The sequence below is a fragment of the Xenopus laevis genome, chromosome 4L (genome assembly GCF_017654675.1).
Source record: "Xenopus laevis strain J_2021 chromosome 4L, Xenopus_laevis_v10.1, whole genome shotgun sequence".
Classification (NCBI taxonomy): domain Eukaryota; kingdom Metazoa; phylum Chordata; class Amphibia; order Anura; family Pipidae; genus Xenopus; species Xenopus laevis.
Window position 1 is genome coordinate 112246893 of NC_054377.1, and position 24489 is coordinate 112271381.

Consider the following 24489-nt stretch of genomic DNA (forward strand, 5'->3'; position numbering starts at 1 on the left):
CGGTCTCCTCCCCTAACTAAGGGGGGCACATGTTCTAATACCATGAACCGTAGTTGATCCACAGTATGTCCCTTTTCTTTAAAATGACGTGACAATGGTAAAGCAGTATTTCCCAATTTAATGGTGGACTTGTGTTGTGATATCCGTGATTTGACCTTTTGGATAGTTTCCCCGACATAGATCATGCCACATGGGCAAACTATCGCATACACCACAAATTGTGATAAGCAGGTATGGTATCCCCTAATTCGAATGGAATCTCCAGTACCTGGATGTAAGAAAAATTTGCCTTTAATCACATGTCGGCACTGTTTGCAGTCAAGGCAAGGATACATACCACTGTTGCGTTGCCCCAAAAATGTGCTTGCGACGCAACAGTGGTATTTGATATAAAGATACCTTTGAGCATTATAAGCGAGTGCTGTCCGTTACTACGTTTCTATATATATATATATATATATATATATATATATATATATATATATATATATATATATATATATATATATATATATATATTACTGAAACCATCTCTATTATACAGGTAAGGGACCAGTTATCCAGAATGCTTGGGAGATGGTGTTTTCCAGATAACTGATCTTTCTGTAGTTTGGATCTTTATACCTTAAAGGAGAAGGAAACCCTGTAGAAAAAACCCCGTACCCCCCACCCCCCTCCTGACTAACTGCCCACCCGGGAAATGCCCCATACTCGCCCCTCCTCGAAGATTCTGGCAGCGGACTTCATGGCATCCATCTTCCGGGTCCTCTGTCTGTTGAAATGAACAGATATTGCCGATCTCCCAGTCAGTTTACTGAGGACCCAGAAGATGGATGCCGTGAAGTCCGCTGACAGAATCTGCGAGGAGGGGTAAGTATGGAGCATTTCCCGGGGGGGAGGGGTCTACAAGGGGTGGGGGGTACGGGTTTTTTTCTACAGGGTTTCCTTCTCCTTTAAGTTAACTAGAAAATCAGATAAACAAATAAACCCAATAGGATTTTTTGTTTCCAATAGGAATGAATTATATCTTAGTTTGGATCAAGTACAATGTACTGTTTTAATATTACAGAGAAAAAGGTGACCACTTTGGATTATTTGGATAAAATGGAGTCTATGGGAGACAGCTTTTCCGTAATTCAGAGCTTGCTGGATAATACTTGTCCAGAGAACAGATCACATATCCGTGTTTTATAAAATATATTAAGCTTCGTGCTTTAAAAAATACTAGAAATGCTAGGTTTCATTGTTGACACACAAAGGTAAATAGCAAAAAAAAAAACCTGCTCTAGAAGCAAAACGCAACAATTGTAAAATAATGACTTTTATTCGATTCTTATGAGAAAGACATATTACATGAATGTGAGATAATACAGGGTTAGTTATGAGATTATGAGATTTATGAGTTATGAGATAGTTATGAGATTTCCATACACAAGCTAGAATTACACAGAATAGAGGCAAGTATTATTCATTAATTTCACGCCATGCCTTGGTTCCTACTGAAAGACCACATCCATTTGCTTTCTATTACACAGAGTTTGGGAGATGATCATTAACACATAAATGCTGCCCCCGTTATTACAATTCCAGGCCATTTCCAGCAAGTGCCCTTAGTCTTAGCACTTGAAAACTAAATATAATTTGCATTGCCAGTGTGATCACTTCCTAATGCCTTTCTTTAAATATCCAAAAGATTTAGCAGATTCCCCATTTAAGAATAAATTCCATTCGTTGTATTTGAAATCAGAGCACAATATTGTGATGTCTTTGTGTCTGTATTAAATGGGTTTTTCACCTTCCAAACACTTTTTTCAGATTGTTCCCCAGAAATAAAGACCTTTTTCAATTACTTTCCATTATTTATTTTTTTTACTGTTTTTCCAAAATCTAAGTTTAAAGTTGAATGTTCGTGTCTCTGGTGTTTGAGTCTGGCAGCTCAGTAATTCAGGTGCAGATTCTAAACTGTTACAATTTTGCAACATTTAGTTGATACATTTCTCAGCAACATCTCTGGAGTATCAGCAACTATTGTATCAATTCTAACAGCTGCCTGTAATGAAACCCTGAGAGTCTGCTCAGCAGGGACAAATATAAGAAATTTATCCGTTTACAGGGTTGGCGACTCCCCTCCCAGAGCTGAAGGACACTTTACACTTCAATATTAGAAAAAAACTGTGACACATAGAAAATAGAAAGTAATTGGAAAAAGTCGTTATTTCTGGTGATCGATCTGAAAACCAACTAGTTGTTTGAAGGTGAACAACCCCTTTAAGAAAGTTTGAGACTAATCAAGTGTCATACATGCTGCTTGCCCAAAGTGCAAATTCACTACAAGCAATGAATGTTGTCAGTGTAATAGTTAAATACAAAGTGGGGCAGCCAGAAGTCTTTCCTGAATCTTCTCCACAGCAAGTGCAACTTAAATGTAACATGCCGGTCATCTTCCAGGCCCACAATTAGCAGTTATACTGACTGCCATCCAGCCATCAGCTTATTGCCTTTTCTATGCCAATACAATGAGTTTTCAGACTGATTATCAGATATCTGTTAGAAAGGATGAAAAAGACCTGTGAAGTGACTAGAGCTGCTTCCCATGAATGCAGCCCTCTCCTAACAGCTTTACTTGATCCAACTGATTGGATCCACTGGATTTATTCACCACCTGGTGGTCAAATTGGGCAAAGACCTAGCAGCTAAAATAGTGGATCTTGCCATGAGAGAGATGCCTTGGACATTTGCTTCTCTTTGTGGATGTCAATCTTTTTTTGTGACTTATTTTATTTAGTATAATATAGTCTGCAGAAGACAAACAGCAAGAACTTGTATTTAATGCTAAATAGGAGCTAAATGAATAATGCACCTTGCTCTTGTGTCAGCAAATGGAACACACATACATGTTGTCACTTGTCATTTGATACACAGGAACAGCTGGAGCCCACAGTTATACCACTGGCTGACACAAAGTAGGGTTTCTGGTTCAGTTATGTCCACATTCTGAAAATATTAACCCCCACCTTCTTCAGAGACACAAATGGTGAGGCCCCATCAGCTCCTTCACATCACCAGCAGATTCAGTTGAAAAGTGAAGGGATTTGGGCTTTCATCACAAAGCAACACTACTAAAGTGACAGTTTCATTTGTAACAGACTCGTGCTGGGTATGTCTGGGTTAGAGGTGTAAATTACCAAAACATTCAAGGTAAAGTTTGAAAAAAGGGCATTTTTCGTTGACGTAGAATTCCAGTCCTGTATTATAGCTCTTTTTGAATAATGGATTTCCTTTCCCATACCCATGCAATGATCCGTTTTCTTAAAGGAGAAGGAAAGGTAACTTTTTATACCTATTGTTGCTTGGGTGCACCCCTCCTGAACTGCATTACTTTCGCTGCCCAATTTGCTCTCCCGCACTGACACCGCGCTGTTTAAGTTTTAGCCCTTTACAAACTTTGTGGCCACCATGTTGGCCCGAGTGCGCATCACGTCCTGTGTTTCCCTGTGTGAAGTGTGCATGCGCTAAATTTAGTCCTCCCCCATGAACGCTCGCATCACTCCCACTCAGTGAAATCTTTAGAAGGTCCTATCAATACTAAGCGCAAGCTATATTTCAAGGAACGATCACGTTGCTATAGCAACCTGTAGCAATCATTCCTATTGGCGATGTAGCATGAAGGGGAGGAGTACTAGAGGTCAACGACGATGTTGCCTTGTACCACCTGACCTCAATATCACCACTCGCATGGGGGAAGTAAAGGATAGGGTATGCATGCGCAGGGCTTACAAAATTTCAACTGCGCATGTGTGAGCCCTATTAGAGCCGACTTGGATAGCGAGAGGGATGGATTTTCTATTATATGCACCTTGCAAAAAATTTTACTACAATCTTGGATTACAGAAACAGGGGAAAACGTATAGAGCAACGATTCCTGTAAGCATCTCTCCATTTCATGGGCAATGTATACAACTTTATTTGTAATTTACCTTTCCTTCTCCTTTAAATCACTATTTGTGAACTTTTTCAGTTGTCTCACTTAACTGCTCATCTGTCGTAGACCCTCCTTGATGGAGAAGAAAATGGACAGAGACACACACACACACACTTTTCAGGTAAACACACAAATACAAACGTCTTTATTTCCATAAGTGTCTTTACAGAGAATCTAGGAAAAAATGGCACAATTCAAAAACAAAACATTGGTCTCAAATAGTTTGTGATACCTTATGTTATGTTTAGCAAAACAAGTTTTACATTTTTAAACAGATATTTCATAACCAGACTGGGCCAGAGCCCAATTTTCCCAAAAGCCAAGGACAAAGTAGAAGTATCAATTTGTAGATATTATTTAACCTATAAAATTACTCAAGTCATCGTTTTTCTGAAAGACAACTTTGGCTGACACAGCCATTATGCTCACGGCTACCTTCCTGCATTATTTTGCAACTTATTAAACAGTTCCGGCAGTTGGAAGTAATGAATGTCAATCTATAAAGAATCAAATTTAAAAGCATACTGTCTTGGCAAAATAGTGACAACTGCCACTTTATATTCAATCAGTTCTCAGTGTAGAGAGGGCTGAATTAAAGGGTATAGCTGATGTTCTCCATCCAATCCCACAAACTAAAGTGGAGAAACTGCAAGGCAAACAAGGGACTTCTGCAGCTCAATTTTTACTTAAATCTCATGGGAAAGTGATACAGTGATAAATTGTTTGGCTGCCATCATGAGAGATCTCCTATTCAACTGTCCTAATTGGATGAAATCCTTTATTATCTGCACCTAGCCTTAGAATTGGTTTTACTAATGAAAGTAGATGGGGAAAGTCAGTTCATAGGCCACAATTTTATATACCATGATAGTATCCTTTTAAGACATATGATTGACAGACTTCCATTCAACAAGCAGGCACAGTAGGTGCTGGCTTACTTTGTTCTGGAGCTACGGTCTCTGCTCCTGTCACGGCTGTGGTGATGGCTGTGGCTTCTGCTGCGACTACCTGATCTAGAACGATGCCGTGGTCGCTTTTCACGGGATTTAGAGCGAGTTCTTCTTCTGCGGTCCTTAGATGAGGAGCGAGAGCGGTGTCTACGTCTTTCTCTGGATTTAGATCTGACAGGCAATAAAATGTATACGATTTATTTGGCACACAATCTTTAGCCAAAAATGCAAATGCCTTTATTTAAGCACTGGAAATGTATTTTATATTGAGAATTACACTTTGCTGTAACATTATAATATCTGTAGACCATATTTGCACTGAAACCACAAAGAATGTAGTATATATAAATTTTTATAGGTAAACAAAGGAAATGTATTCTAATGACAGCAGCTCTACAACAAACAGCAGTATCTGCAAAAGCAATGCCTGCTGGACTTGCAAAAGTTTATGGGGCAGATTTACTAATGGGCAAAGTGGCAGTTGCTAGTGAAAATTTGCCAGAAATACCATCTGCAGGAACATTGCCAATTTATGAACAGGCGTAGATGACAATGCGCTAGCAAAAGAGATCATTGCTAGAGCAGTTTTGCGCCCTTTTCATTACGTTACCCATTTCGCAACAGTTTCCTTCACCAGCATAGACCTGGCAAACTGATAAGATGAAGCTACATCCTCCTCAATCTTATGTCAGTGACATCATTTCCTGTATGCCGGAACATCATAAAAGTTGGGAAAAATAACTGAGGTTTTTTTCATATTTAAAATCGGGGTTGTCTTTAAAAGTTGTAATTATTAGAAATTTTTATTTGAACTTTTTTTTTTTTTTTTTAGTGAGGGGCACGTTACATTTGTTTTAGGGAGGGCTCATGTCTAGGGCATTAGAGGATCTTGTCTTTATTTTGCTCCCTTGGACATTTTTTATAAGCGGCCACTTCAATCATTTGCACCAACAATTAGAACAACGTCTAAAGACAAATATATATGACCTATATGTACCTGCCCTATTCAAATTGACCTTAGCGCAAGTGTACTAACGTTGTTTATGACCTTAGCAAAAGTTTGCTATGAAATGCTGAATGATGAACCGGTGCTGGTGAAACTTCGGCAGCGTTCAGGTGCAGAGACCCAACTTTGCATTTTAGTGAATTTCTCGAAGTGTGGCGAAGTCTTCACATTTGAAAATTTGCTCTTTAGTGAATATGCCCCTATGTTCCTTAGGCCAGGAGTAGGATAGAGGCAGTACTGGGTAGGAAAATTAACTTGACTTATATCGCTCACTAAACAAATAGTATACTAGAGATAATAAGGCCATGTACCATCTTATGCTCTGTGCAGCACAATCCGACTCAAGACTGGGCAAGGTGTTTCAAACTATTTTTTTTTCTTTTCTAACATTGAAAAATATTGCAATATGTAGTCGAAAACTTTAAACCAGTTGCTTACCTTCTTTTGAGTTTTTCTCTCTCTTCCCTGTCCCTCTCCTCTCTACGTTTCAGTCTATCTTGATTCCTCTTCTCCTGTTTCTCTGCTACTAGCCTCTAAGAAAGAAAATAGACTATTAATAATCAAAGACAATTAAGGACATTTATGCTCTGGAGTTCATACTTTCATAAAAGGGGCTGGGGGTGCAAGAATTTTAATCCTTGTTTCTCCTACTACACTGACAGACACAAGCAATACACAACATATGGCTGAATTTTGCCACGGGCAAAGTTTGTAAAGTCTGAGTAACACAGAAATACTGGAGAATGAATTCAAGTGTTGACTTTTTTACAGAGGCAGAGTAAAATCGAAAACTCCAGCATACAAAGTAATGATGGTATACAGAGCACTGTAGAAAAGCATGTAATAATCATCTGCCTCAACTAAATCCCCAGAGAAGTATCTCCTGTGGCAGGACAAAAGAAACTGTTCCTGTGGGAGGAGGAAGCCCTGTGGATACTGGGAAAAGTGGAGCTACAGATTATTCTATTGCCCTGCCTCCAGGTGTCCAGGCTTCACTCCAGAGGTCTGCACTTACAGGATGGGTTGCCCCGGGAAAAATGAAAGGCCCTTTTGTAAATAGATTAATACTACGTGTTTTTTTTCTGTGAATTTACCTTTTAAAAAGTTAAATACAACAAAAAAAAAATGTTTAAACTGCAATTTTAGAAAAAGAGGAGAGAAAGCAATTAATTTTTTTCTCATGTACAATCTGAAACAAAAAATGTTTGCAAGGTGAACAACCCCTTTAAGGGTGGTGACACACGCTAAGATTCCGGGGAGATTAGTCGCCCATCGACAAACCCCCTCTTCTTCGGGCAACTAATTCCACCGAAAAGCCTTCCCGCCGGCTAGAATGTAAATCACCGGTGGGATTGCACTCTGAGAGCTTCATTTTCCAAAGTCGCCTGAAGTAATCTCGTGAGGCAACTTTGGAAAACGAAGTGATCAGAGTGCCATCCCGCTGGCGATTCACAGGAAGGCATTGCAGGGAGATTAGTCGCCAAAGAAGAGATGTTGCTGGGTGACTAATCTCCACAGAATCTACACGTGTGCCACCACCGTAAAGGAGTCCTGTTAAAAACCCGCTACTCATTGCAATCCACAGCAATAGCAGCAACTCACTACATCAAGATCGTAGCCCTTAGTACTCACTTCGGAAGCACTTGTGCCCTAGGGCAAGCTGTGCTCTACACCTTATGCCGAATTAAAAATCTAGCAAGAGAAGCAGAGCGCAGCATCAGAAGACACGGCCAGCAAGGACAGGGTGCCATTGTGGGCTGCAATTCTTGCCGCTGCCTAACTTGCATGCAGAGCCAAAAGGGGGGTCCCTATATGTCACCGCCCCTGCTTCCAGCGGGTTCTGCCAGACAACTGTCGCTCAATAAACACACAATATTTTGGACAACATGACAAAAAGTCTTACGTTAAAATCTACTGTTAAGGATGAACTGTTCATTAATGATCGCTTATAAAGATTTGCTCTGGTTGGTCGGCTTTAGCCTCCTTTATAGAAGAACAGCTATGGTTTACCTTCAACTCGTCTAATTTCTCACGTATTTCAATGAATCCCAAATGCAACTTTCCCCCAAAGTGATCAGCCAGTCGTCTGTCATTGTCATGAAGACCCAAGTAGGCAGAACAGACTTCACAAACACGTAGCTTTTGCTGTTGGAAACTGGATGCAGGCATGGAATTACGGTAGATTTCCTAAAAGACAACATATATATGTTTTCATCTCAGTACGGTCACTTTGAAAAAGTTTATTTTGTTTTAAGTGATTGTCAAAGCAGCAAGATTGTTACATTCAGAAGTCCAAAGACAGACTAGAGCCAGATGGTATGGACTATATGCAGGGAATCCCCTGCCTGGCTGCTGCCCATTCTGTAGGAAGGATTTTGGCGCTAAAAGCAAAATGTCAAGTTTCAGTACCAAAATCTGCAGTGTGTCTACACCGTATACTTCAATGTACAGGCAAAGCAGGATTTTCACCCTGCGTTTCTCCCCAGGCTAAAATCTGCAATTGTCTGGACCTAGCCTAAATTGGCTCTTACACGTGAACTAAGCTTCTCTGACCTAGAAGTGCCCTTATAATTTAATTCCCATTACTTCCGAATACAACCAATATATAAATATAAAGAGCTCTTTTTGTGCACACTTAATTAACGCTTTTATGTCAGAAGGGAAGCACACCTTGTTACATTCTTTTTTTTTTGAAAGATTATTTTTATTGAATTTATAAACACAAAGCAAGTAAGAAGGAAGAAAGTAAAGAAGAAGAGAGAGAGAGAGAGATAGATAGAAGGGTGAGCATTCCCATTATATTATAGGGCATAACATGTAATGAAGAACCAGGTTAGGAGCAGTTCGCTTCCAGCGAGTCAAATGGCAGCAGTATCTGCTTGCATGCCGCAAGCCACCTATCCCAGATTTTGCTGAACTTGCCTGGGCATCCACGCATTATATAAGTCAATTTGTGACTGGGGAGAATGTCGTTGATAATTTTTATCCAGAAAGCTAAGGTAGGAGGTGCCAGGGCCTTCCATGTAAGTAAAATTGCTTTCTTTGCATAATGTAAAAGTTGCTGGAGGCACACTCTGGCACTGGATGAAAGAGTTAGATCCTCGAAATATCCCAAAAGGCAAAATGCAGGCGTCTGTACAGCTGGGAGACCCAACGAGGCATTGATAAATGCAAGAATCGCTGCCCAATACCGTTGAATTTTAGGGCACTCCCAGAACACATGCATATAAGTGCCACTATCAGCGTTACATTTGAAACACAAGTCAGGGTACCCTTGATATATTTGCGCCAGCCTGTGTGGGGTCAGATACACTCTATTGAGAAACTTGGTGTGTATGAATCGGTCCCTAACAGAAATGCTGGTTTCCGGTATCTGCTCAAGAATATCCTTCCAGGTTTCTACCTCCAAAGAAGGAAAGTCCTGAGCCCATTTCCTGCAGATACACTTAATGGGATCAAAGCTATCCTGTAATAGAATGGTATATAACCAACTTAGGGGTTTAGAAAGGTCTGATTTCCGTAAGTAGCCTTCTAGGGTTGATTGGGTAATCGATAATGTGCCCTCCGGGAATTGGGCAGAAAATGCATGTCGCAATTGGAGGAATCTAAAAAGCATATGATTTTGTAGACCAAACTCCTCTTTCAACTGCGCAAACTGTTTAAGCTCCCCTGCACTTACCACCTTGTTACATTCTTATTACGAAGCAGGACGATGACTGAAAGACTTTGTTTAAATTTATATAACTAAAACAGAGTACAAATGCATTATCCCATGTGGCACTGTGTTAAACTGCAACAGATCTTCATCTGCATGCTTCGTTTTCCCCCCCTCAGCTTGCAAGGTTGCATCCCATACACAAAGGAATGGCAAAACTGGAAGTTTTAAGCTGAAGACAATATTACCGTCATATCCCACCACTTTTCATAGAGTGTACACTGAGAGCAACAGATTTATAACAGGTGAGCTAAAGCAAACCCCCTACCCTGGCTTATTTGCGCCTCCATCATATACCCAGACACTCAAACCTCATTCATTTGTGCTACCATCAGCTTGCGATTAAGTTATTTTAACAGGGCAATGAATTTGCTTCTTACACATCTGTGTAGGATAATTTTTTTGTATATATGTTTTTATTTTGCATCAGAAAAAAACATTTTAAACAGAAAAAAAAACAATAAACAAAATTACCAATTAATTGACAATCATACTTGACATTTGCAGAAGAGACTGGGTACAATTGTTTGCAGAAAGAGTGGTTGTCATGTCACATCAGAGGGCACAAGGCCTCAAATCAACTCATTATATCTTGCATTTAGAGTTTAGTCATCTGACCTGGGGGTTACCATCCAGCCATAGGTTCCATATTCTCTCAAACTTGTTGAGAGCATTTATTAGGTCAACCCACTGCTGGAGTGTGGGAGCATTAGGACCCATTTCATAATGACCAGCTTTTTTGCATAGAACATTATAGAGCCTAATAATGTTCTCGTTTTTTGTAGGGGCACCACTTTGTCTATTATACCTAGTAAACAGATTTCAGGAGTACAAATTTCAGGGACAGATATTCATTGCTATATCGAGTTACCTCCCTCCAAAATGATATTACCTTGGGACAGTCCCAGATTAAATGTAGGAAACGTGCCTCCTCTGTACCACATTTTGCACATTTAGCTCCCTCTAGTCTACCCATAACCTTGAGCCTTCGGGGCGTGATGTATATTTGGTGAATCGTCTTAAATTGGACTATTTCATCCCTTAAAGAGATTAGAAAGGCATATAAATTATCTATAGCATCCTCCCAATGCTCTTCATCTAGTGTCTGAGAAGGATTATTAGTTTGTTTCTTTTATTCAAATATGCTTCACCACTCGCAAATAACAGAATTCTGTTACACTGTCACCAAAAGTTATACTTTGGGGTATTTATAGGTGCAGCAGCACACTGCACATCTGTTCATATAGGTCTGTAAAATACATGTATCTACATTCATCCACACACAAACATTAAAAAAATAATAAAATAAACCATTAGATATTTTGATTATATTGTCATCCATTACAAACCTCAGCTTCTCTTTTCCCAACTCTTGTCTTTTCAACTTCATCCATGACTTTCTGTGACTCTTCCACATTTCCTTCAGCTCCCAGTAGCTCGGCTTTGGCCAGCAGTTTTCCTATTTCTTCATTGAGTTCATGCACTTGCTCTGCCTAAACAAACAACCAAAGTATTAATATCCTCAAAAAAAGCCAAGAGTACAAAAACAATACAGTACAGCATTCATTTTATCATTAATATAGCACCATCATTTTGCACAGTGCTTTACAGAGTAAAGAGATACAAACAGAAGAACTAACAGTTGACCTATTCAGACAAACATTTCTCCAAAACTGATTCAGTTACAGTTGCATATTATTAAGATACAGTAGGGGAGGGAGGGCCCTGCTTGTGAGAGCCTACATTCTAATTTACCTAAACTTAGGGACAAAATCACAATGAGCATATATACAATTCACAATACATGGTGGATTAGTAATTAATTCATATTATATATGTTGGTGCTGTAAAAATACATGGTAAAGGGGTGGTTTACCTTTAAAGGAAAACTATACCCCCCAAACAATGTAGGTCTCTATTAAAAGATACTGAGTAAAACAGCTCATGTGTAAAACCCTGCTTCATGTAAATGAACCATTATCATAATAATATACTTTTTTAGTAGTATGTGCCATTGGGTAATCATAAATAGAAAATTGCCATTTTAAAAAATAAGGGCCGCCCCCTGAGATCGTAAGATTCACTGTGTACACATACAAACCACATGTTAGGTCACATGAGCCAATTAACAGACAGAGTTCTGCCTTTTGCTTCAACACTTCTTCCTGTTACAGTTAGAGTTGTAGTATTTCTGGTCAGGTGATCTCTGAGGCAGCACAGATAGAGTCACGAAATGGTGGTTCAAGGCAAGAGATGTAAAAGGGCAATATTTATGTAAATATATATTCCAGTTTGGTAAGATTCTTTTATATGTCATTCAATTTGATATAAACTATCTGTTGCGTAAGTATTAATTTTGGGGGTATAGTTTTCCTTTAAGTTAACTTTTAGTATGTTATAGAGTGGCCAGCTCTAAGCAACTTTTCAGATGGTCTTCATTATTTTTTTTTTTTTTTTAATTATTTGCCTTCTTCCGACTCTTTCTAGCTTTTGGGCGTCACTAACCCCATCTAAAAACAAATGTTCTGTAAGGCTACACATTTGTTATTGCTACTTTATTACTCATCTTTCTATTCAGGTCTCTCCTATTCATATTCCAGTCTCTTATTCAAATTGATGCATGTTGCTAGGGTAATTAGGACCCTACCAACCAGATTGCTGAAATTGCAAACTGGAGAACTGCTGAATAAAAAGTTAACTCAAAAACCACAAACAAAAAATGAAAACCAATTCTCAGTATTATTGTTTCCATCATACTAAAAGCCCTTTAATAATATTTTCTGACAATCCCAATTCTTCTCAACAGCAGAACACACTGTGCATAAGTGCTGCCGCTAGAAAGCAAAAGATAGTTTAGCAAAATCAGAAGATGGTGTGCTGCTGTGAATAAATTTGAAGGCAGGACTATTACTATTATTAGATTGCTGATCCTCTTGGATGGTACAATAAGTTCATTACGTTATTAAAGGATTTCTAGGACTATTGTAGGTTTTAATTCTGTTTTAATGGATTTTCACTGAAATAGCAACAAAATTGCCCTCTCCCTGCTGTTAAACTGCAAAATCAGAACTCTCATAATCTACGAAACAGAAATCACAAATGGTTAGAAATACCTTAACAGCAACTTCTGCACTTATTTCCTCTTGAGTATCTGCCAGCCTCTTCTTGGCAATGTCAGTCCTTCTGTCACAATCTGCAATGAATGACTGTAAATGATCCATAGCCTGCATGCGAAACCGAAGGTTAGTAAATATTAGCACAGTCTATTGCTAACAGTCAACAAGGAATTACCAGGATTTGGTCTAGGATTTTTTTTAATCCCATTTTAAACAGTTAGCTATAGAAAGAATTTTAAATGAGAAGTAAACCCCTTATTAAAAAACCCCTAAACCTCCTACCCTACATAGACCCCAATCCCACCCCCCCCAGCCTAGCATCTACCCCGGGCAAATGCCCCTAACTTTTACTTACCCTCTCGGTGCAGAATCACGTCATCTAAGTTCACGGCAACCATCTTCTGCAGTCTTCACCGGGTCTTCTTCTGGCGCTTCACTTTCGGCGCATGCGCAGTTGACAAGAAACCCGAAGACTGCTCCAACTGCGCATGCGCTGATCCGGAACTTACTTCCCGATGAAGACCGAAGAGAAGAAGATGGCTGCCGTGAATCTGCACCGAGGGGTAAGTAAAAAGTTAGGGGCATTTGCCGGGGGTAGCAGCTAGTCTGGGGGTCTATGTAGGGTAGGTTTTTTTTTTTTAAATAAGGGGTTTACTTCTTTCAGGGGCCAAAAAACTTCCCTCTTTTTTGTTCTGTCTAAGATACAATAGATAGTTATGACACTTTCAAGCAAACAATGTTCAAAAAATCCAAATCCCCTTTCTTTCCCTCTCCAGTTATAGTTACTTATACAACCTGTTGCCTTAATATAAAACCCTTCATAATAGGGCTTTAAATTAAGTGCCACATCAGCCAAATTAGTACTGAAACGCAGTTGAGAAAGACCAGGAGGCAAGTCAGAATCATATTTTATATTTGTTTCTTTTACATATATAACTGGGAAGTGAAACCACTTACATCAAGTTCAAAGAAGAAATCCTGCTGCTTGGATGCAATTTCATAATCAGCTCTTAAGGCAAGATCGTGAACTTTAAGACATTCTCCCAGATCCATCCTCTATTTAAAGGGGAGAAAAAAAAGAGGAGAATGAAAACATCTCTGTCCTTTAAATCAAATATTCTAGTAACCTAATAGATACCTTGTTTTATAATGTATATATTAAATAATGTACCCACACTGATAGATCCCCAGAGAGTAGCATGACTATATACTGGACAAGACTGAAAACAGAGTGTTTACACAGGTCAAGGAACACCAAGGTGAATTCGGATATGGTCATATTTTACAACAGTCATTGAGTCATGTGACCGAAATGACATCAGTAAGCACAAAAAAAGATTTTCTTTTCTCTGTAATAATGAAGCAGGATCTTGTACTTGATCCCAACTAAGATATTATTAATCCTTATTGGAAGCAAAAGCAGCCTGTTGGGTTTATTAAATCTTTACATGATTTTCTACTAGACTTAAGGTATGAACTTCCAAATTATGGAAAGATCTGTTATCCGGAAAGCCTCAGGGCTCGAGCGTTCTGGATAACAGGTCCCATACCTGTAGTACTAATGACAAAAGCATACAATTGTTCAACATTGTTTTAACTGCTCCAGGGAGTCCAATTTTTTTAAAAGAATGTCAAGTATTGGAAACCAGGTTCAAAGAGAAAGGCTATAGGGAGGAATGGACACAAACAGCACGAGTCAGCAGAACCCACTTTAAACCAGTGGTCTATTGATAAACCCAGGGTGTGCTTTAGGAGGGCACGGACCACCAAAAACCTGTTAGCCCCATAAATGCCAATTACATTTATCAATGCCCTGGAACCCCAATGAAATGTCTGAAAGTTTATTATATAGCAGTGTTGCATATTAGAAGACTGCAGGTTTCAGGGAGTCATGTGACAAGTGATGCCACTAACACCAAATACAAACTGTGACATATGCACTTTTATATTTGACAAGCATGCTTTAATACAGTGATCTCCAACCAGTGGCTCGTGAAGAACATGTTGCTCTCCGACCCCTTGGATGTTGCTCCCAGTGGCCACAAACCAGGTGCTTAATTTTGATTTTCTGGCTTGGAGGTAAGTTTTAGTTGTACAAAAACCATGTGTACTGCCAAACAGTCTCCTGTAGGCTGTCAGTCCACATAGAGGCTACAAATTGCCAACAACATTCTATATTTCGTACGCCTAGGAACTTCTTGCATGTTTCTCTCCAACTTATTTTACATTTAAATGTTCCTATCTGCAACACCTGAGGTTACTTAATACTGAACCTAAAAGCCAGTTTTCAATCCATCTCTCCAAGAGAGATGAAACATTAAACAGAAGGAAAAAAAGTCAACTGGATCACTTTGGCTACATAAAAATGACAAACTGTTAACAAATGACATTTATAATACTAAATGATGAAATAATTACTGTATATATGGCGTGAAAAATATAAGCAGGTCGCCAAGAGCTTAAAAGTGCATATTTTAGCAATTTGTGTAGCCAATCTCCAAAGAGTCTGGCTATGACCATCCTTAAGGATCTGTTAAAATGCATATACTACAGTCATTGATTTTATTATTAAGCGTTGAACCCTTAGTCCTGCTGATAAAACAAGATGGGTGCTACTGTATGGGCTAATTAACGGACAATGCTGATTGGAAAATGGCTGACAACTGAACCTGGATTCTAAAGATAAATAAAACAATTGCACAGATTTGAACAAGAAAATGAAAACCCAAAACAAAATCATGTAAAATTGTTCAGAGCACTATTTTTTCTATTTCTTATTATTTAGATGCTAGCAATTTAACACTGCTAATGTAATGAAAGGGACTTGCAGATGGCGCCGTTTCACTCTGTCCAACTGGCCTGTCAGACAAAGAAATTTCAAAAGAGAAAAAGTCTGTCCCTTTGTTCTTCTAGAGGAGCATTTTGGCTGGCTAGCACATGAGAGACAAGGCATGTTGCCATCTGCTCTGTTACATGTAAAAGGCACGGCATCTGTGTGCAGACAGACTGAGTGGATATCTGGGTAATATAGTCCCTCCTGCATAGAAAACAAATCATGGGCCTTTGTTCACAGAATTCCTTCTACTTTTATTACATTTCCTTCTGACTGTTAGGGTGGTCAACTGACTGCCCTATCACAATAATAGCAATTTAAAAAAAAAAAAACAAAGTAGAAGAGAAGTAATGTTCAGAAGTAACTTTACATATATTTATTTGTTTAAAAGGATTTACATTTTCTCTAAAATAGTTTTTAAACCAAGAGATCGGACTCTGTTGGGCAGATGAAACATTCAAGTTCAAATCACATAACCATTGTTTACTGTGATACAACCTACTGCTAGAAATGCACAATTATCCTGGCGTTCAGACAGTGGAGTCTTGTGCTTTTTTAAAAGACAGCTCAGACACTGGATGACAGTTGAATGCCATTAAAGTGCTTGTATTCATCCCACTGACCTCCTTCCAACATGAACTGGACATAAATACCACACTGCTTCCTAAATCCATCTTTAGAAGTAATTTAATCCCATAAAAAGTCTGTATATGCCTTTCACACAAGACAACAGCTGGCAGTCATTACAATCACCTGTTTAAGTCTATTACTTTCCTTTATAGCAAAAGCGGTTTCACTTTAACACCCCCCCCCAAACATCAAGTTTCAGCACAAAGTTTCTTTTCATTACACCTCCAGTCACGTGTGTATTTTAGAAAGGGGACAAGAACAAGGTTTCTGTTAAGCAGATTACCAATACAATAAAGTTTAGGTTTAATTTTACCGTGCATTGTAGGTAAAGGAGATCTTTGTCAAGGGGGTCATGCAGGAATGAGCACTATTTACAGGGTTATGTGTAACATTCCCGGTTATCCTTCACGTGTGTAAATGCAAATAACAAATATAATCTTGTCCCTGTAAATTTTTCACTTAAGAGTGACACCTATAAATTCCTACTGGCCTACTGTATCTGTGCCCCTAGTTTTTTCAGAAACAAAGTATCCCTCTCCTTTTATGTTGATAGGCAGATGTTTCAAAAGCTGTTGGCTAGGATTGCTTTTTTTTTTTTTGCTACCTGCATGCAGTGGATTGTGACATTTTCTAAGGGCAGAGACATACGCTGTAATTCGGGGAGATTAGTTACCAGACGACAAATCTCCTTTTCTGCCTCCCCACCGGATAGAATAAAATCGTCGACTGGGTGGCACTTGGAATGCTTTGTTTTTCGAAGTTTCCTTGTGAGGCAAGTTTGGGAGATTAGCTGCCCCAAAGAAGAGGCTTGTCCCTGGCCAAACCCCCCCCCCCCCAAAACTGCAGCAAGTTTCTCTGCCCTAAAGAAAGCTGCAAGATCTTTGCCCTAGCAACACTTGTGTGGGTGAATGCTAATCTGCTGGTTTGTTGGCCAGAAAGCAGCAGTGCAATTCCATGGTGTAGTACAGGGCTGCCAAGGGCAGCCAAGTTTAGGAGTTTTACTTTTAAAGCAGCTAGTAAGTTGCAGGTAAAACTTAGTCCCTTTGTAAAATGTATAATGAAGCAATTGAATTCTTAATGAATCAGATGAAAATTAAGCGTAGGACTGGGCAGATATGGGATGACTTTGACGTAGTTGGCCAGTTTAAATATATTGCAATATATGGAAAAACAACCCCTGTGTTGTTTAAAGGGTAAGTCATTTTTAGTAGCAGTATGCACAAAATGTCTCTGTCTTAAATATATTGATAATGGGTTGAGTGCAGAGGACCTCTTGTAGTTGACTGTAGTACAGGGCTGTCCAACTGGTGGCCCGCACGCCCCTTGTGTGCCCCCCCCCCACATGAAAGTCTAGCTGTTTGTGCTTGCTTACCTTGTGTAGGTTTCAAAAGGTATCAATACCCAGTAAACTGACCCCTGCATTGTTAAACCTCAAATTCAGACTGTTCTGTCCTGCATTTTCACACATGTAACCCCCCCCCCCAGATTTTTCCACCCCTAGAGCCCTGTACTGTTCACACCTCCAACTAAGAAAGTGCCCACATTGTTCACACCTCATACAAGCATACTGCTGGAGGGGGACCAGCATTGTGTTCTGGAGGGTTGTTAGCATTTGGAAATTGTGGTTAGAGGCCCTTATGTGCTGGGAGTTTCTGTGTTATCCACAGGGAAGGAGGAGGCAAATGGATTTTAGGGTATGTCTTAATATGAATAATATTTTTCACATACGAGTGATACCCCTGCAGTGAGCATCAACCATTTAGTTTTTTGGCATGCTACCACCATTAATGTGGATATGCTCATAAAAGTTAACATGGGTGTGGTTTAAAAACAGGGATTCAACACCTGAACATTCCAGCCCTCTGTACCACAGAAGTTGGACAGCACTGGTGTAGTATATTGTATGGACCAAGCAACATCAGTGATGTCCTGGGTTTTTTTACTTATTCATTAGGTTTTCCTAACTTGTTCTTCACCAGCTTGCAATTTTCACATATACAAGCATAACCCCAATATACAGTATATGTAAAGCTCAAGAAATGTGTTGTAAGGATAATCCAAGGGACCCACTGGTTGGATCTTTCCAATGTTATATGGGGTATAAAACCTCCCTGCAAATGTCTTTGGGAATTATTTCACAAATGAACAAGAGGGATGATATAAAGAGGTAAAATATGGATACAATCTTCCCTTTCTGTGGCAGAGGATACTAAAACTATTTGCACAAGCCTGAGTGTGTTGATAAACATCATGCCTGTCCTGCCACATTCCAAAACATGTTAAAGTCACCCAAACATAAAAAGCTGTATATTAAAAGTCCTTTTCAGATTAAACATGAAATCCAAAATCTTTCTTTTTTTATTAAAGCATTCATAGCTGTTGTAAACAGCAGGCAATTACTTTCACTTTCCATTCAGCACTTCCTAGATGTCACTGCTTTCCCCACATTCCCCGTTCTCTTCACCGTTTAATTGTGTAACCAGGGCATGGGGATGGACATCAGGTCCCCCATTCTGGTGCACAAACAAGATTCTGAGATGATACAAGGCTTGCCTTAATAACAGTGTCCACACAATGGCTCCTGCCTGCTTACTATAATTATGAGTTCCCAGACTGATGAAAACAAGATTCAAATAATTTATACAGTGTCATTAAAGTTAATTTTGCTTGACTAACATAAAATAGGATTTGGAATAATTATTTTGGGTGACGGGTTCCCCTTAACTTGCAAATTTCTCCAAAAAGTGACCTGCACTTAATTCACAGGCGTTTAGAGTACATTTCCTTTATAGTATATTCTGCCTGCACTCCTAAAAGCTTTTGAATAGTTTAGGTGGTGTTAGAAATGTTAAGTTTAGCATGGGCCGGAAAGCAGCAAGAAGGATTGGTGATATAAATAGACCAAAAAACCATACGAACCGTTCCGGAGAGGATGTCGTGAGGACAGCAGTTGAGCAGGTGGCTTTTGCATACCCTTTCATCGTTAAATTTGATCCGCTGCCGTGTAGTATCACCTGTAAAAGAGGAGCCCGGCATACTTCATATTAGTCTAACGCTTCTAACCTAAAATAATGTGTGTGTGTGTGTACAAAACCATGTTGCCATCCTAATATAGTGAATGAGCATGTCATTTTCTGCTTGAGTGTCCAAGCAGTACTGATGGATGCAACTTCTGCAAATAGTGTGTTTCTGGCACTATGTGAACAGAAACACAGGGAAATCTATTACAGAAACTTGCCACAAAAAAGTGAAGTCCTTAAAAATTTTTTTACAAAAATTCATTCAGTGCACTGCTTTATACATGAATGCTTTCAACAACAGGCATCTGATCTACTAACTGAAAGCTTGAGGTTATAGGAAGAGCAAGGATAGTATTTAGGGTCTTCATATAAATAATTCAGCAATTGCACCATTATAAAATGACTGATATATTGTGTATACTAACTTACAGCACTGTCGCACGGAATAGCCCAAGGAAAAGTGTTTGGCCGCTTACGATTAAGTGGTCCAGACCAAAGAAGTTGCACACTATCTAAACCACCGGACAGTGCAGAGTACCGTGATATTAGCGTGACATGTTTGGACACATATTAGAATGTCCAAGTGAGCCATGCAGAAGGCTCTGATTAAAAAGACTAGTGTGTAAAAATAATTTGCTTATTGGTTTACAGGAACAATCCTGCTAGTCTTAGATGCTCAGAGCAGTCCATCGTTGCCAATACAGGAGGGTTACAGGGTAAGGTTACAGCAGGGTGCAGGAATAATTATGCATACAAACCTGAGAAGTACTTACACTAGTCAAGACCCAGGAGTACTGCATAGAGTGCAACATTTTACCAACATGAATCAGCATTACCCATGACGTGCTCTGTGGTTTGCCAAAACTTTTCATGATGTGATCCGCTGGAGCCCCGGTTTTTTCTATGTTTATTTTGTTTTTCTATGTCTTTTGATGCAGACAATTGAAATGCAGAAAGGCGAGATCCAAGTACAATGGTCTATTTATCCATAAGGATGCTGGCAGCTGTCTGTACCACTCTAAACTAAAATCAGCTCGGGCCGATTTCTGTATCTCAAGACAGCACTTACAATGGAAAATATATGTATAAAATATTAAAGGAGAAGGAAAGGTTAAAATTAAAGGGGACCTGTCACCCAAAACAATTATTGCAAATCCTATTTTTTCATGTTGGTCAAGCAAAATGAACTTTAATTTCACTGTTTAAATTATTTGATTCTTGTTTCCATCAGTCTGGGAACTCATAATTATAGCAAGCAGGCGCCATTTTGTGGAAACTTATTAAGGTAAGCCTTGCATCATCTCAGAATCTTGTTTTTGCACCAGAATGGGGGACCTGATGTCCATGCCCTGGCTACACAATTAAACGGTGAAGAGAACGGGAGAACAGCAATTTCTGCTGAATGGAAAGTGAAAGTAATTGTCTGCCCCACCTCTATGCACAGGGATAGAGGAGGGGCAGACAATATTTGATTGACAGCTGAGATTTTTAAATGAGCTTACAACAGCTATGAATGCTAAAAAATAGAAATTGGATTTCATGTTTAATTTGAAAAGGACTTTTATTATACAGCTTTTTATGACTGGATGACAGGTCCACTTTAAGTAAGCTTTACCAGAAAGGTCTATATAAATACACCAGTAAACCCTCAAAGTAATGCTGCTCCGAGTCCTCCGTTAAAAGAAACACAGCATTTCTTTCCTTCTATTGTGTACACATGGGCTTCTATATCAGACTTCCTGTTTTCAGCATAAACCTCCAGGGCTAGGGCTTGAGCATGCTCAGTTTGCTCCTCTCCCCCTGCCTGCTGTTATATAGATAGATAGATATATATTCGTGTATAAGCCGACCCGCGTATAAGCCGAGGTACCTAATTTACCTAAGAAAACTGGAAAAATTTATTGACTCGTGTATAAGCCTAGGGGTGAGAAATTATTTTAGGACATGGCCAATTTAAAGCTTTAACGTTGCTGCTTACTCACTGATTTGAAGCATGCACTGACTCCTCCATGCTGCTGCACATACTTCTCCCCCCTCCTCGCTTAATTCTGCTCCAGCCCCTCCCCTCTCAGCTCTTGTCAATCAGTCCTCCCTCTCAATTGACAATGGTAGCTCACAAACTTACACGGAGGATTAAAGGAGAAGTAAACTGCCGCCTCCTTTCCCCCTATTACAAGGCTGCAGCGTCCCAGGGCACGTCACAAAGGGAGAAGACGCGCGCCTCCGCTCCCTGTACAGGTGCGTGCTCGTATCACAGAGTGAGCGCGCACCTCATCCACGTCTCGAGCGCTCCTCTTCTAAACTCTTGTGCGCTCCTACGCGCAATACGGTAATGCGCACACAGTACTGAGTGACGAGAGCCGAGAGGGGAGGGGCTGAGGGCTAAGGAAGCCACGAGCGGGGAGAAGTATGGGCAGCACGGAGGAGTCACTGCACACTTCAATCAGTGAGTAAGCGGCAACCTTTTTTAGCTGACCCGCGTATAAGCCGAGGTAGAGTTTTTCAGCACATTTTGGGTGCTGAAAAACTCGGCTTATACGCGAGTATATACGGTATATATATATATATATAGACCTCAACCTAATGATATTGCCTGAGTTTTGAATGGGGCCAGACCTATTCATATATATATATATATATATATATATATATATATATATATATATATATATATATATATATATATATATATATATATATATATATATATATATATATATATATATATATATATATATATATATATATATATATATATAGTGTTATAGCTTGCACTAGTGTGTCTAATCTATTGGCAATAAACCGTTTCGGTAGCTTTCCTTCTCCTTTAACGCCATAACTTTTCTTGGATTTACAATCACTGAGCTTTTTCAAGTCAGCCTCCAGGTGGTAAGATCAACGTGGCAGGGCAACCATTACAGTTTATGGTTGGCAAATAGACCTCAACCTAATGATATTGCCTGAGTTTTGAATGGGGCCAGACCTATTCATATATATATATATATATATATATAGTGTTATAGCTTGCACTAGTGTGTCTAATCTATTGGCAATAAACCGTTTCGGTAGCTTTCCTTCTCCTTTAACGCCATAACTTTTCTTGGATTTACAATCACTGAGCTTTTTCAAGTCAGCCTCCAGGTGGTAAGATCAACGTGGCAGGGCAACCATTACAGTTTATGGTTGGCAAATAGACCTCAACCTAATGATATTGCCTGAGTTTTGAATGGGGCCAGACCTATTCACAGGCTAACAACTGCGCCCAAACATCTGCTGGAATTAGTTTTTAGTCAATAATTTGCCATTTTCTATTATAACTGAGGGGATATAAATAAAAATAAATAAATAGGGCCATGTGCAGTTTAAAAAAATAAAAATAAAACAATACTACCCAAAATATAAAGTTAGATTTTAAAGATGTGTCAAATTGGAATCAAATTCCAGTTTTAAAGGGTACCCGTCACCCAAAACAATTATTCATAATCCTATTTTATCACATCAGTCAAGCAAAATTAACTTTAATTACATTATATAAATTATTTGAATCTTGTTTCCTCCAGTCTGGGAATTTATAATTATAGCAAGCAGGCAGGAGCCATTTTGTGGACACTGTTATTAAGGCAAGCCTTGTATCAGCTCAAAATCTTGTTTGCGCACCAGAATGGGGGACCTGATGTCCATCCCCCATGCACTGGCTACACAATTAAATGGTGAAGAGAACGTGGGGAGAGCAGCAATTTCTAGGAAGTGCTGAATGAAAAGTGAAAGTAATTGTCTGCCCCGCCTCTATGCCCAGGGCATAGAGGAGGGGCAGACAATATTTGATTGACAGCTGAGATGTTTAAATGAGCCCAGGGCATAGAGGAGGGGCAAACAATATTTGATTGACAGCTGAGATGTTTAAATGAGCTTACAACAGCTATGAATGCTTTAATAAAAAATAGAAATTGGATTTCATGTTTAATTTGAAAAGGACTTTTATTATACAGCTTTTTGTGTCTGGGTGACAGGTCCACTTTAAGGTTCTCTGTTTCTATGAAATCACCCTACCAGTGGTGTTCTTGAATCTTGCACGTATCACATGACCTAACGACTGAGAATATAGGGGCTCTGCTTGGGCCGGCAGCTGCAAAGATTTGAGTCTTTGTTTTGTTACACAACTGCGTTTTGTCCACATTCATTAACACATCTGAAAAGTTTGTTATAACTCACGGCTCGGCGAATGCGGGGCCTTTCTGATACTCCCTTGCGGATTGAAGTAGGCAGGCATAGATACATTGAACCTTTATAAATAAAACAAGGGGGCCAGATTGTTCAGTTTGTATAAAATACATCGCTTCTGCCAGCAATTTCAACAAAAGCATCAAGAAGTACATGTTGATCGAGACTTTACACTTAACATACAGGACAACAGTAATACTTCCCAACCCAATTTAACAAACATATCCATAATGCAGTTTCACAGAGCACATAACTTGTTTCCTAAGCGGCTGATATTTCCATGGAAAGACAATTATGGGGTAAGCCAAACTGAAAGGGCCACTATTGCAGGAAAGACAAATGTCTTTAATACAGAATAATGCACTTTAGGTAGGAAAGGTGTAAGAGTGACAAATATACATAATTATAAGTGGTTCTTTACACTGTGAGATGAATTCATGTCTCATGTGGTTACAAACACACACCGGCAGTAGGCTCTGTGAAAAGGCATTTCTTTATTTCTCTATAAATTCACACAGGGAAAAAAAAAAACAACAAAATACACAAACCATGCAGTGATTGACAGTGAATACACCAAGCAGATTTTAAAACAGCCCTTTTCAGAAAACTTCCAAATCAGTTCAACCCATGTGTAAAGTAAAGCAGCCAAGCCATGAACAGGAATGAGGGGCATTTACTCATAATAGAATAAGGGCAAGGCTACTGAACAACTGAATGCTTTAAGAAAAAGCTACTTTCGAACAGGAATCTAAAAACCCAAGCAGTAAAGGTCCTTGTAAGGAATGAGGAACAATCAACATATGAGCTCAATTTCTTTTGTTATTATTATTATCCTTTATTCATACAACAGACATTTACACTACACTTTCACATTGGCCCCTGTCCTAGAGGAGCTTACATTCTAGGTCTTCTTTCACAAATACTCACAGCAAATACAATAGGATCAAATTAACCTGCCTGGGTTTACTCTGTTTATATATAAACCACTCTAGAGGGTCACTAGATTACAAGTTTTT

At 39.2% G+C, this 24489-nt stretch overlaps 1 protein-coding gene across 5 annotated transcripts in view; it reads right to left on the bottom strand.

Moving 5' to 3' along the window:
• LOC108714471 (putative RNA-binding protein Luc7-like 2) overlaps positions 1-24489 on the bottom strand; it is a 29303-nt gene that overhangs the window by 2580 nt on the left and 2234 nt on the right. For 2 of the 5 annotated variants that reach the window (XM_041590654.1, XM_018258749.2), the window contains exons 2-8: positions 19152-19246; positions 13727-13825; positions 12767-12877; positions 11003-11146; positions 7949-8125; positions 6377-6471; positions 4921-5103 (exon numbers count right to left, since the gene is read on the bottom strand). In XM_041590654.1, coding sequence (XP_041446588.1) covers positions 4921-5103; positions 6377-6471; positions 7949-8125; positions 11003-11146; positions 12767-12877; positions 13727-13825; positions 19152-19246 — 904 coding nt within the window. Of the gene's footprint in view, positions 1-4920; positions 5104-6376; positions 6472-7948; positions 8126-11002; positions 11147-12766; positions 12878-13726; positions 13826-19151; positions 19247-23464; positions 23536-24489 lie in introns of all 5 variants that reach the window. The other 3 variants (XM_041590655.1, XM_041590656.1, XM_041590657.1) reach the window with 3 other exon arrangements.